At 44.3% G+C, this 14,646-nt stretch overlaps 1 protein-coding gene across 1 annotated transcript in view; it reads right to left on the bottom strand.

Annotated features, from left to right (window-relative positions):
• Window positions 1-14,221, bottom strand: part of wdfy4 (WDFY family member 4) — a 71,637-nt gene extending 57,416 nt beyond the window's left edge. Inside the window, exons 1-5 of the mRNA XM_038296454.1 lie at window positions 14,044-14,221; window positions 12,981-13,238; window positions 9,611-9,722; window positions 8,892-9,016; window positions 8,572-8,700 (exon numbers count right to left, since the gene is read on the bottom strand). Of these exons, the coding sequence (XP_038152382.1) occupies window positions 8,572-8,700; window positions 8,892-9,016; window positions 9,611-9,722; window positions 12,981-13,238; window positions 14,044-14,064 (645 nt within the window). The 5' untranslated portion in view covers window positions 14,065-14,221. The remainder of the gene's footprint in view (window positions 1-8,571; window positions 8,701-8,891; window positions 9,017-9,610; window positions 9,723-12,980; window positions 13,239-14,043) is intronic.
• Between the last annotated feature and the right edge of the window lie 425 nt (window positions 14,222-14,646).

Here is a 14,646-nt window from a genome sequence, read left to right as displayed (position 1 = left end):
GTCACGTGTGACCCCCGGTGACACCGGTGTGCCTATATAGTCACGTGACAGCGACAGCTCAGTCCCTTAATCTTCTCGCGAACACACAATGATTCCGAGGGACCGAGCGCTCTGGCGGTCATCCGGGATTCATAGAACAGTAGTTACAGTCGTAACTTTCGTTCTATTTCATCCCTACTGACCGCCAGAGGCGGTGCTTAAAGCACGGATGACGATTACCAACAGAGTCCTGAGGAATCACACACAGAAACAACAACCCAAACATGCCCACCTCACTGGGAAGATGGCGTGCGCTGGGACAGGATCCCCTGCATTGGGTGAGGGGTGGCCAAGTTGACCCTGTAAAACCTAGCAAAGGTATTCGGGGATGACCAAGAGGCTGCTGAGCAAATAGCCTCCAGAGTGAGACCAGTCATAGCGGCCCATGACACACTGACACCCCTGGTGGAATGGCACCGTACACCAGCGGGGGGTTGGAGGCCCCGCTGAATGTACGCCTGTTCCACTACATCCACAATCCAACGCGCAAGGCGCTGTTTAGAAAGGGCCTGCCCCTTGCGGGGCCCCGCGTAGCAGACAAACAGATTATCTGCCTGTCGGAGAGAAGCTGTGAGACTGACATATGTCCTCAGTGCCCGAACAGGGCAGAGAAGCTCATCAGGCCCATCTGTATCAAGGCGAGCAAGCTGGAGGGGCACAGTGTGGCTCGCGGGTGAAGCCACTTTAGGAAGAAACGCCGCATTAGGCCAAAGAGTAACACCCGAACCAGCCGGGTTCCAACGGCAGCAGGACTCGTGAACAGACAGTGCATGTAGTTCACTCACCCGTTTCGCCGAGGCCATGGCGAGGAGAAAAGCTGTCTTCTTCGACACACACTCAAGGCTTGCCCCCGCCAATGGTTCATAGGGAGGAGAGCGCAGGGCAGCGAGGACAATAGAAAGGTCCCACACCGGCACAACAGGGCGTGTGGGAGGGTGCAAACGCCGGGCACCCCTCAAAAACAAGGAAACGTCCTTGTTACGACCCACCGTCTCCCCACTCACCACCGAATGCCAGCAAGAGATGGCAGCCACATAGACTTTTAGAGTGGATGGAGAGCGACCTTGAGAAAGCAGTGCTTGAAGGAAGGTTAAAATAACAGAAACAGGACAGTGTACAGGGTCCTCACTTCTTTCCTGACACCAGCGGCTAAAAGCCTTCCACTTATGGGCGTACACCAGACGCGTGGAAGGGGCCCTGGCGTTAGTCATCGTGTGTCTGATGTCCCCGCCATACTCCGAGAAGGAAACGCCGGGCCCTGCAGTGGCCAGACCCAGAGTCGGAGGCGACTGGGATTGGGATGCAGGATCCGACCGTCCAGCTGTGACAGCAGGTCCTTCCTGCAGGGAAGAGGCATCGGAGAGCTGCAACAGAGCCTGTGCAGCATCGGAAACCAAGTCCTCCCTGGCCACCGAGGGGCCACCAGAAGGAGCTGATGTCCCTCCTGAAGGACCCTCAGGAGTGTTGGGCCTATCAGGGGAAGTGGCGGGAAGGCGTAGAGGAGTGCCCTCGGCCAGTCGTGCGACAGCGCGTCCTGACCTAGGGGACTGGCACTGTCCGACAGGGAGAACCACAGCGGGCAATGTGTCGTCTCTCGGGAAGCGAACAAATCTACGGCTGCTCTCCCGAACCTCTCCCAAATAGTTTCCACTACATCCGGGTGGAGCCTCCACTCCCCGGGTGGTGGACGCCCCCGGGATAGGATGTCGGCAGGAACATTCTGCACCCCCGGGATGTGGGTCGCCCTCAGGCTGGCAAAAAGAGGGGCTGCCCAGGTCAGAAGCTCCCGGGTCAGCCTCAGTAGCATCAAAGACCGTGTTCCCCCTTGATGGTTGATGTGAAAAACAACCGACGTGTTGTCCGACCGCACCAGGACATGCCTTCCCCGCAGGACCGGGAGGAAGTGCCGCAGCGCGCGGTGCACAGCCTCCAACTCCAGAGCGTTGATGTGGTGCCGCCTCTCTTGTGGAGACCATGTCCCCCGAGCGATCTGTCGCTGCCACAAGGCCCCCCATCCTGTGGTGGACGCGTCGGTAGAGACAACTTCCCAACGGGATGGCAGCAAGCCCAGCGGAACTCCCCTTATCATGAATCCTGCCTCTCGCCACTGAGCCAGCGATACGAGGCATTGAGGGGACACCTGCAATTTCCTGTGACGGTGTGACGCACGAGAAGGATCCAGCCTCAGGCTGTTGAGCCACATCTGCAGTGGTTGCAGAGACAGCAGCCCTAGGGGCACTACAGTAGCGGCAGCTGTCAGCTTCCCCAGCAGACGGAGATAGAGAACAAAGGGGGGCGCCCGACCGGGAAGAAAGGCAGGCAGCATCTGCAGAATGCTCTCGACACGCTGAGGCGATGGGCGAGCAGTCATGGAGAGAGAGTCCATCGTGATACAGAGAAACGTTACCTGCTGAGACGGAATCAGGTTGCTCTTCTGCCAGTTCACACAAAGACCCAATAGGTCCATGTGATCGAGCAAGGTGCGCGTGTCTGCAGCAGCTTGAGCTGTGGGCGCACAGACGAGCCAGTCGTCCAAATAAGGCAGGATCTTCAACCCTCTGGCCTGCAGAGGACACAAGGCCGCGGCCATGCACCGAGTGAACACACGCGGGGACAGAGAGAGGCCGAACGGGAGAACCCTGAACTGAAAATGCCTGCCCTGAAATGCAAAGCGGAGAAAACGCCAATGCTGTGGTGCAATCGGGACATGAAAATATGCGTCCTTCAAATCGACCAAGGTGAACCAGTCGCCTGGGGAAATTGCCTGAAGCACGTCCCTGATGCTCAACATGTGGAAGGGGATGGACTTCATGTAAAGATTCAAACCCCTCAGGTCCAAAATCGGGCGGAGTCCCCCAGTCTTTTGGGAATTAAAAAATACTTCGAGTAAAAGCCCCCTGGGTCCCGCAGGGGGTTGACGGGCAAAATAGCACCCTTGGCCAGCAAGGTGTCTATTTCTTGGCTCAGAGCCTGAGCTTTTACCTGGTCGCGAATCACCGTCATCCTGACTCGACCAGGGACAGGAGGGCGGCGGCGGAACTGTAGCATGTAACCCCGGGTAAGTGTACACACCACCCATGGATCGGACACAAGAGCGGCCCAGCAACCGAGCTGCTCCGGGGTAAAGTGTCCCACCGCCGGTCCAGTGACGTCATCTCCGAGCCCCCCTGCCCTTCGGGGGGCGGGAGGGTTGCTGAGTTGCCCGCCCAGGTTGAGGAGCGACATTAGCTCGACCCCTCGGTGGATCGTAGTGGCCATGGGAAGGCCTGGCCGCAGGCCCTGCAGCAAACCGTGGCTGCCCCAAGCAAGGTGTAGTCCGGGCAGGACAAGCATATGACAGGGACACAGAGGCACTCCTAGTAGGACGCTGCGCTCGTCTGCGATGCAGACCGGCCAACTGTTGCCTGGTACGCGAGGCCTCGGCCGATCGTTCCAGGGCTGCAAGTGCAGCGGAGCCAAACAACTCCCCAGGAACAACTGGAAGGCCCATCAGGGTCCTTCTACATGCCTCCGTCAGAGGAGACTGAGCCAGCCAGACCTGGCGACGTGCCTGAACAAGGGTAGACAGGACACGTCCAACCTCCCTCGACAGAAGAGCAAATGCATGGAGGGACGCATCCATCAGTCCTTGGGTAGGTGCGTCGATCGCGATGCCCTCCAAGGAAGCCGAGAGACCGAGTAATAAATGCGACAGGGAATTCCCAAGTCGCCCCAAACGAGCCCCAGAGTCATAGGCTCTACAGAGCAGATCGTCAGTGACACGGCACTGAGGACGAGGACACCTGGCATTGGCCCTCAAAGCCTCATCCGGCGCCACAATGAGGGAAGCAATGGCTGGCTCAACCGAAGGCATATGGCCCAAGCCAAGACTGGGCGCATCATGCATGGCCGCCAGTGCCCTGCCGTCAGAGGTCAGCCTCGAGAAGGCCTTAGTGTCTGTCCAACAGGCATGGAGCTCCTTCACATACTCTGCAGACGGGGGAACCATAAAGGACGCCCTAGCAGTAGGACGCCGAAAGAAAGCACTGGAAGCCGCAGGTTGGTCCTGTGGAGCATCCAGATGCAACCGGGCGAGGGCAGTTCTCAGAGCGCCCACTACAGAACCATCCTCCTCTGACTGAGAGCCAGAAGAGATATGTGAACCGGCTTCTGAGAGGAGTGAGCCGGAGTCAAATTGATCCCGAAAATCAGTGCCAGACGCTGCCAGGGAAATGGCATCATCTTCTAAAGCAGAGACTCCCGAACCAACGCTATGTCCTTGGTCAGGGTCTCCAGACATGTCAGCGCCACGCTCGCCCCTAAGGGACTCAAGCAACGCCTTCATCCCTTCTAGTTCAGAAGCGAGCTGGGCCACCTGCCCAGATATGCCCTCCGGAACCCTGGGGCTCCTCTTGCTCCTTTTCCGTGGAGGCCTCATAGCCTCAGAAGACACACGTTTCACAGGCTGGCTGGCGCTTCGAAGGCCAGCCAAACGAGCGTTACGTATGGACAAAGGCAGGACAGAACAATTAGGGCATGCCGCATCAGTCAAGGCCTCTTCCAAATGATCCAGGCCCAAACAAGAGGGACACAGATCATGCCCATCCTCCAGCTGGAGAGGGTCCAAACAAGCTCTACAGCACGGCGCGTCCAACATGTCACGCTCACAGGGCTAGGTCAGGTCGAGCCGAATTCGCCACTCTTGACACTCACCGAGCGGACAGATCGGGAGACCCGGTCGAGCAGAGAACGCCACCAGGGGTTCCCCAGCAGCAAGGCCACAAGAGAACTAGCCAAGCACGTTAGCAAAGTAAAAGCAAGCCCGAAAACGGCTGCCACGGTAACAAAAGCAAGCCCGGAAGCGGCTGCCAAAGTGAACAAACAAAAAAAAAAAGCAAGCCCGAAAGCGGCTGCTACGGAAACAGAAAAGCAAGCCCGAAAGCGGCTGCCACAGAAAACAGAAAAAGCAAGCCCGAAAGCGGCTGCTACAGTAAACAAAAAAGCAAGCCCGGAAACGGCTGCTACAGCAAAAAAGCAAGCCCGGAACGGCTGCCACGGTAAACAAAAAAGCAAGCCCGAAAACGGCTGCTACAGCAAACAAAAAAGCAAGCCCGAAAACGGCTGCTACAGCAAACAAAAAAGCAAGCCCGGAAACGGCTGCTACAGTAAACAAAAAAGCAAGCCCGAAAAACAGCTGCAACAGTAAACAAAAAAGCAAGCCTGAAAACGGCTGCTACAGTAAACAAGAAAGCAAGCCCGAAAAACAGCTGCTACAGTAAACAACAAGCTGGTCGGAGTCAGCTAACGCCGAGGCACCAGCAACAGGGAGTCACGGTGAGAACGCGTTCCCGTTCGCCGTCGATAAGAGAAAAAAACTTACCAGACGAAGAAACCAAGCTGTAAATAATGAAAAGCTTGCGCAGCCTCTGGAGGGCGAGATGAGCCTCGCAACTCCGACCAAAGTCTCGAGGCTACCAGCGACAAGCAATCAGTGTCGTACCACCTGTTCAACCCGCATGCGAGAAGATGAAAAGGGACTGAGCTGTCGCTGTCACGTGACTATATAGGCACACCGGTGTCACCGGGGGTCACACGTGACTATGTTGGTATAAGATTCTCGACCTGTGCATGCGCAAGAGTGATCATTCGTGCTTTAAGCACCGCCTCTGGCGGTCAGTAGGGATGAAATAGAACCAGCATTGCGTGTTGATGTCACAGAATTACAGAGTTTAATCCAATATAAGACAATGCATAAACTTAGAAATAAGACAATGCACAAACGTACACCAGAAACTGCAGAACTACGGAGACATACATTCAATTACCTGACATAAACGGAGAGAAGGAAAGAAAGCAAAGACGTACAAAGACATTTTTGGAGAGTTGCAAGAGCAAATCTGATTTTTTACAGGTGCTGGTCATAAAATTAGAATATCATGAAAAAGTAGATTGATTTCAGTAATTCCATTTAAAAAGTGAAACTTGTATATTATATTCATACATTACATACAAACTCATATATTTCAGATGTTTATTTTGTTTAATTTTGATGATTACAAATGACAACAAATGAAAATCTCAAATTCATCATATCAGAAAATTAGAATATTGTGAAAAGGTTCAAAATTGATGGCCCCTGGTGCCAAACTCTAATCAGCTAATTAACTCAAACCACCTGCAAAAGCCTTTAAATGGTCTTTCAGTCTAGTTCTATAGGCTACACAATCATGGGGAAGACTGCTGACTTGACAGTTGTCCAAAAGACGACCATCGACACCTTGCACAAGGAGGGCAAGACACAAAAGGTCATCGCTAAAGAGGCTGGCTGTTCACAGAGCTCAGTGTCCAAGCACATTAATAGAGAGGCGAAGGGAAGGAAAAGATGTGGTCGAAAAAAGTGTACAAGCAAGAGAGATAACCGCACCCTGGAGAGGATTGTGAAACAAAACCCATTCAAAAATGTGGGGGAGATTCACAAAGAGTGGACTGCAGCTGGAGTGAGTGCTTCAAGAACCACCACACACAGACGTATGAAAGACATGGGTTTCTGCTGTCGCATTCCTTGTGTCAAGCCACTCTTGAACCACAGACAGCGTCAGAAGCGTCTTGCCTGGGCTAAAGAGAAACAGGACTGGACTGCTGGTGAGTGGTCCAAAGTCATGTTCTCTGATGAAAGTAAATTTTGCATTTCCTTTGGAAATCAAGGTCCCAGAGTCTGGAGGAAAAGAAGAGAGGCACTTCATCCACGTTGCTTGAAGTCCAGTGTAAAGTTTCCACAGTCAGTGATGGTTTGGGGTGCCATGTCATCTGCTGGTGTTGGTCCATTGTGTTTTCTGAGGTCCAGGGTCAACGCAGCCACATACCAGGAAGTTTTAGAGCACTTCATGCTTCCTGCAGCTGACCAACTTTTTGGAGATGCAGATTTCATTTTCCAACAGGACTTGGCACCTGCACACAGTGCCAAAGCTACCAGTACCTGGTTGAAGGACCATGGTATCCCTGTTCTTAATTGGCCAGCAAACTCTCCTGACCTTAACCCCATAGAAAATCTATGGGGTATTGTGAAGAAGAAGATGCAATACACCAGACCCAACAATTCAGAAGAGCTAAAAGCCACTATTAGAGCAACCTGGGCTATCATAACACCTGAGCAGTGCCACAGACTGATCGACTCCATGCCACGCCGCATTGCTGCAGTAATACAGGCCAAAGGAGGCCCAACTAAATACTGAGTGCTGTACATGCTCATTCTTTTCATGTTCATACTTTTCAGTTGGCCAACATTTCTATAAATCCTTTGTTTTTATTGGTCTTCAGTAATATTCTAATTTTCTGATATGATGAATTTGAGATTTTCATTTGTTGTCATTTGTAATCATCAAAATTAAACAAAATAAACATCTGAAATATATGAGTTTGTATGTAATGTATGAATATAATATACAAGTTTCACTTTTTAAATGGAATTACTGAAATCAATCTACTTTTTCATGATATTCTAATTTTATGACCAGCACCTGTACTTCTGTGTAGAAAGTTTTAACCTCTTGTATTTAATTTATTCAAATAAGGCTGGCTTTTGCTCCTCCAACCAGGAGCTATCTCTGACACTCAGAAAAAATTAGAGCTTCCCCTAATTTACGGCAAACATCTGGCTAAAGAAAACATGAGATAAGACCTCACAGAATAGCTGTTGGAATGCGGGGGCCTCTCCTACCATAAATTCTCAGGACAAACTTAAATTCAGTATTATGGTTCAAGGAAAGGTTATCTTCACAAACTTGTTCAAAATTAAGAAATATGTTCAAAATGAGAGTGCTCAACATACCTTTTACACATGCCATAAGATTAACTGTATTAAAAACTAAAAATAATCATTTTTCTTCATTATGTATAATATATTACATTTCTGACTGTATATCCCTGTAATTATTACACACTGTAGCTTTAAGAAATGTCTAAAATCAAAATATTAACATTATGTGGGCACATAAGAGAAAATTAGCAAAGACTCAATTAGCCTTTAGTCACTTTGCAATGAAAAAAAATAAAAATAAAACTTATTCTGATTATCCCCAAATTATTTATTTAAAAAAAAAGCCGAGCAAAAATGTCTCCAACAAATTTGGAGAAATTTAGACAACAGAAGCAAGTAAAGCTGCATACCAAAAAAAAAGTCTTTAGTATATGAAAAACAGATTAGCAAATTGCTCTTTGGTAATCCTCAAGGGGAAGAGAAGTTTATTTTTCCGTTTGATTTTTATAGAGTAATCCAACCAAACAGGAAGGGAAAAAAAGGACTGTAAAATTTTTCATTAGGTCACACTTTTCCCTTGCTATCTGGAGCAAAACCCCAGATTGCACATTTTATTTACCAATTTAATTTGATACAGTGAATGAATAATAAAATCCTTGCATTAAAACAAGAAAGTATTCAAGAAAAAAAAAACTCTTATTACTGAAACCACTGTTGTTCTCCTTTAAAATCGAAGTATAAATGAGAGGTTGCACATAAAACCAATGCCTTAAAACAGGGATTGATAGTTTATTGACCTGGGTCAAAGGCTCCTGGAAGGTCAGCTCTATGGCGGTGTTTTCTTGTTTCGCAGGAAGGCAAACCAGCAGGTACAGGCATTTCACCAAAGCAGCAGACAGCTCTGGGTTTAAACAAGACAGCACTGTCTGCAAATACATGAGCGCAATGGTAAATATCAAAATGTATTAAAGTAGAATGTGAAAATTAAAATAGCTTTGCTGTTGTTGCTAAACGCAGAATTTTATTCACAATAACTGCATCTACAATTAAACGTAACGTGTATTAATAACAATCATTATTATGCCATGTCAGATTAGAAGTGGTGACCATCACTCACTGCAGTGTCTGACGTGAGCAAGAGAAGGGACTTTAATAGCTGCCATCCAGAACATGTCTTTGCTACACAGCGTGCATCTTTATTTGGTCTTTTGAGGAAGTGCACCACCTCTTCACGGGCCTGTTCTAAAAATACAGAGAATAGTTAGCCACCAAAAAAAAATCACGTCAGTCTAAAGGCCAAAAGCGCTGTTACTTTACAAAGTGCTACTGCTACACAAGACTAAAATTAGCCACAGGCTTAGATATACAGTAAATTACTTATTCTAAGAGATCAAATTTGCATGCAAGTTTCCATTATTGCAAGAAGGAACACTTCTTTATAAATGCAGGCAATCAGCAGATACCAGGCAGAACTGGTTTGGTCAAAAAAAAAAAAAAAAAAAAAAAAAAAAAAAAAAAAAAAAGAGAACTATGCTTTTCCCTAAAGAAATGTGTCCAATCCAAAGAAAAATCATCACAAATATAACTATCTATGATGGGTAAGAGAGTAAAAGCAATAAATTGGACAAAACACCATAAAAAATAAATAAAACTATTAAGGAGAAGTTGCTTATAAATTGTTGCACTTTATTGCTGTCCATTTATAACACGTTTACTAACATAGAAAATGTACTGGAAAAAAGAGAGGAAGGAAACATAAGTAGGCAAAGGAGGTAGAAAGTCCCTCAGCCTTGAATTGCTGGCAGCAGATTTGCTGATATGAGCAGTGGTTAGAACCTGCAGGACGTCCTTCTAGTCTTTTGTGGATATTCTGGATGACAGAGTCAGCAGTGAGAGCTGCAAGGCCTTTTATGTCGGCACCTTCCAATTTGACACCATCCTCACAAACCTGCAGTTAGAGAAAATACAGCAATACTAAACGCCAATTAAGATATTCCTGTTAGAAATAATTAAATACTGCAGTTTTATAGTAGAGATTCCTGTTATTATACTGTATTCAAAATGGTGTTCATTTTAACAAATGCTGATAGACGTTCGAGATTAGACAGATTTTATTTGTCATTTTGTTTACACAATTGTAAAACAAAAATATCTTTTTTAAAAGTGCAGCCTTGAAAACTAGTAAAAATGACAAATGATAATTTTACAGTTCACACACACACACACACACACACACATATATAATGAGCAAATATAATAAAATACAATAACCCATTTTACAAAACATTCAGCAGTCTAATGGCAGTGGGGAAGAAACTGTTGTGGAATCTGCTGGACCTGCATCCGCTTTGAAATCTCTTCCCTGAAGGCAGCAGGAAGTACAAGGAAACGTAACATTTCAATGGTTTTATATTTGATGGTTGCCTTACTGCCTGGCATTTCTTTTGACTTTTAACAAGAGTTTTTAAAATAAGTTCAAGTGAGCAACAATAAATGACTGTTTCTTAGTTATCAAGTTTAATTAGATGTTTCAGCAATAGAAAAACAAATTAGTTATGCTTTGCTTTAAAAAAATATATTGGAAGATGATTATTTGAACTCTGGGTGAATATAAAATGTCTTTGAAATGATTACATCTCTTGTAGAGGATGATTGTTTCTAAACTGAGAACTATGTAATTGTTTGAATTAATGTGTTCCAGTAGCCTGCCATGGCCAGAAGTGTATAAAAGCAAACAAACAGCTTGTCGTTCTGAGGGATTGGCAGCAGGCTACCATGATAAAATGCTACCTGAATAACAAGTAAAGTTACAAAATTGTATTAATACCAAATATTCCACACTCCATTGTCACTGGTAGTATAAACTCAGTTAATCTATCATTTTACTTGGCAGGTCGAGTTAAGCAAGAGATTAGCCTTCAGAATAGCACTAAAGAATAGTGCAATATATTGTGCAATAATCTCACTTTTAACAAGGTTTGCAAACAATGTATCATGTTATAATTAACAGAAAATTGATTTTCTGTTCGGTCATAATAAACCACTTTCTGTGTCTTCTGATCAGATGTTATTTAGTTAGTTTTATGAAGTTAAAACCCAAGAGCAGCTCATTCATAATGTTAAGCAGGCCTTTGAATTTCACCCAGACTAGGTGGCAAAATCGAGACACACAACTTTATTTGGAGTCTGAGGAATTCAGAAGCCAAATAAACCTGTTTCTGAGTCACCTTTGTAAAGTGGTAGAGAGGTATTTGTTTTCTACTAAACACAGTCATTAAATTGAGGTGTATTTAGTCATGAACATCGCTATGATAGCTGGTACAGACCGATGTTCTCATGAGAAACAGCTGCTAAGTTTGTAAAGCAAAGGACAAATAACAACATAATCTTTTCATTTCTTCCATCCTACTTTACATCCTCCTTCTTCCCCCTTAACAAACGTACAACATACATATAATTTCTAAAACAGACAAACTTCTGTTATTGCTGAATTACGCTTTGGCTAAAATAACCACCCCAAATTGTTTTCTGTTGCCACAAAGCCCTAATACACAACAAACAGAATTATACTGTGGGTCTGATATTCAAAGATTTCAATTTGATCCTGTTAAAAATATATAACAAAATTGTATGTGCAATTAACAGGCATGTTGCAGCTGATCTACAAAGATCAGATACCCAATTGTAAACAGGTGCAAAATTAGTTTAGACCAGCGTATTCAAATAAGGAAATTGTTTGGCTTGCTTGCAAATTGGGTAAAAGATGAAAAAAATGGTAATAGCATTAAACTGAATATTATGTACTTTACATAAAAGTAACTAAAGTTGCTCAAAAAAGGTAAAAGGTTAAAATAGTTGGAGTTAAACAAAATGTAATATAAATCTTAAACCAGGAAAAAAAAAAACTGTAATTTATGCCCGAAAGGATCCTGCTTGTAGTTTTCAGCATAATGACTAATAAGGTTCTGTGGATTGCTTGACAGAGAATTCCTAAAACATTTGATAAAAGTCAAACAATTAAAAAAACAATTTAAAACAATATTTTTAACAAAATTCATTCTATAGATGCTACGTAAATACCTGGTAACAACTGCATAGATTTAAGCGTTTGCAATATATTTGAAAACAGGCATATTAGAGCACAAACAAATTAGATTATTTGTGCACCAAATCCTGATTCCTAAATCTTATTAAAATGCTTTTTTGTATTATAATTATTATTATTATTATTATTATTATTATTATTATTATTATTATTATTATTATATATTGGATATAATAAGTCCAACTGCCTGATTAAAGATGTAAAATAGCAGGACAAGTGTCCGACAGGGTAAATGAAAATCTGCTATTGCAGTCTCTCAAATAGTTTCTCTTCTACATTTAAAATTTTTTCAGAGTTGGTAAAAAAATGTTTACGAAAGGATTTTAATGCCTTAATATGTTTACAGAAAGCATGTTAAGGGAAGGTTACAAATATAAACATAAACTTTAGTTTTAAAATTGTACTTTGAGTAAAACCCCAAAGAGTGCACTGAAAGGTTAAACAGTCTTTGCAGTCCTATAAGAGGATATTGAATTAGACTGACTTTGCTGTTCTTTAGAAAGACCAGAAGATGTGGGCAAATCTCTGGTCATGAGACTCCTTCACCAGAGCAGACACAGAGCGGCACACAAACCAAAGACTGATTACATCTGCAGCTCCAAGTCTGGCCAGAGGTGTTGCACATACTCAGATAGAATTACCATGAAACCACGAGAAAGAAAGAAAAAATAAAGAAGAGAGAGGTGGATTCTTAACAGTGATGCTGCTTAGGCATGAAGAATGCCTCATTGTTACAGCAAATCCAAGGGGGCCTGAAGCTGTACTCTATTTCATGTGACAGATGCATAAACTCCATAAGTTTGCTGAGAAAAAATGTTCAGGTTCAGTTCAGGGAAAGTTAGAATCAGCTTATGGGTAAACATCTGACATACAGTAGCTAATGGTAATTTTAGTCCACATCACCTTAACCTTTTCAAAGCTTATTTAACAAGAGCTTTTTATCCATTTAGATTTCTTTTTGAAGAATAATCTATAGATATAGATTATCTATAGATTTTTTTTCCACTGAGTAATTAAAGAGTGACTCACACTGTTGATAAAAGTATTCCAACATTGAGCTGACCAAACTGTGATATCAAAGACAAACAATCCATTGTATACCTGTGTGTACAGATGAAGGACATTAGGTAGATGCTGCTCCAGTTGGGGTAAACGTTGATGACCTGTTTTGTGGTCATGGTTTGAGTATGTGTAAATTTCCATCTCCTCTAGCTGCTTTCTGAGCACTTGAAGGAGCTTAGAGTTTCCAGAAGAGCCCTCGACCTTCTCCTCCTTCAACTCCATCGACACAGATAACTCCCCTGAAGCACTCAGCTCTCCCGTTTCCTTATTGATCCTCTCTCTCTTCATAGTTTGGTCCTGGGGGACAAATAAGAAGAAATCCTGATGTTGCTTGTTCCTTTTTTAGGATGCCAAAATGTTTTGAAGATTGTGAGTGGGTCTCGCTTCATCATATTGGTTTGTCCCAAACAGAGCCCTCTTCTGTCCTTCCCTCAGCAAATGCTGGCATTGATGAATAACATAACAAACTAGCTTCTGGCTGTCACGAGCCATTCTTATGTACAAAGGTGGGCTCTATGAGAGATCAGCATGCTGTCCTCAATTCCTAATCGTCAGTAATGCTAATAAACCTCAATACTAAAATCTCTCCAGTTTCTCCTTTTTATGCCAGAGCTCCCATTGCAACTTTTAAAAAGGATCTTTGGGCAACAATGGCACAGATTGTTTATTCTTCCAGTATGCTGGTATGCAGCAGCAGAGTACTTCCTCTAACTGATTGCCACTGAGAGCTTTAAACAAAGACAACAGGTGATGCGATTTGCTATCCTTCTGCCAAACAGATTACCTGGAAAAGTGTTTCCTCATCACATGGATCGTTTCTTTGCAAGGTTTCTATTTAAAGTAAGAACATGATGCATAACGAGGAAAATTTTGCAGCAACAAGGTTATCTGATGAGCTGCATCAAGTTAAGAAACATATTTGTTGGAAATTTAATAACACATGGTATCATGTTTTGTGTTCAAAGTTTTTTTTTCATCTATTCTACCAATCACAAAAAGACAAGAATGCTGTGAAACATGTCAACTACTAATAAGAACTTTTCCGACATGCTTTTACACATTTTACAAGAAAAGAGATGCATGAAACAGAGAGAAACCATACCTGCAGCTGTGTGAGATCCATCAAGGGGTTTCCTGGCTACAAAGGGATATTGTCCTCTGTCTTGTGTTCTTCCAAGGAAGTGATTGGTCCAGCTGTATTCCCATGTCAGGAATGAAAGACAAGAAGGGACCTGCTATGATATGACGAATAACCCACAACACCCAGACCCTTTTGCAAAAAAAGAAAAAAAATTAAAAGAAACAAGAAACAAGCCCGCCCCTTACTAATCTGCACCTAATAGACTTTGAACAAGCAATGCAACTAGTGTCAGCTGGTTCAGGTCATGTGGTTTCTCACTTCCTCCAAGAAGCAGAAGTGAAAAACTGTTGCATGGCTGGTTGGACGAGGCCCTCCCTGCAAAGTTAAGAGCTGTTGTATTTAAAGACTAGTCAAGTCGGACATACATGAGATGAATCACATTTATAAGACTGAATCATTCACCAGAGTATGAATGACCCCCCCAGCTGCACGTTTATGTCTAAAACAATCCTGACCTCTGACAGCAGCTGGTAAAACGGGCCTGGCTGTGTGTATTTCTACCTCTCTGTCATTCTGAATAGTAACTCTTAAGCAATTTCGTGCCCCATTTGCAGTTCTTAATCA

The sequence above is a fragment of the Cyprinodon tularosa genome, unplaced genomic scaffold, assembly GCF_016077235.1.
Source record: "Cyprinodon tularosa strain WSP-4 unplaced genomic scaffold, ASM1607723v1 ctg37, whole genome shotgun sequence".
NCBI lineage: Eukaryota > Metazoa > Chordata > Actinopteri > Cyprinodontiformes > Cyprinodontidae > Cyprinodon > Cyprinodon tularosa.
This window is presented reverse-complemented; position numbering and strand designations above follow the sequence as displayed.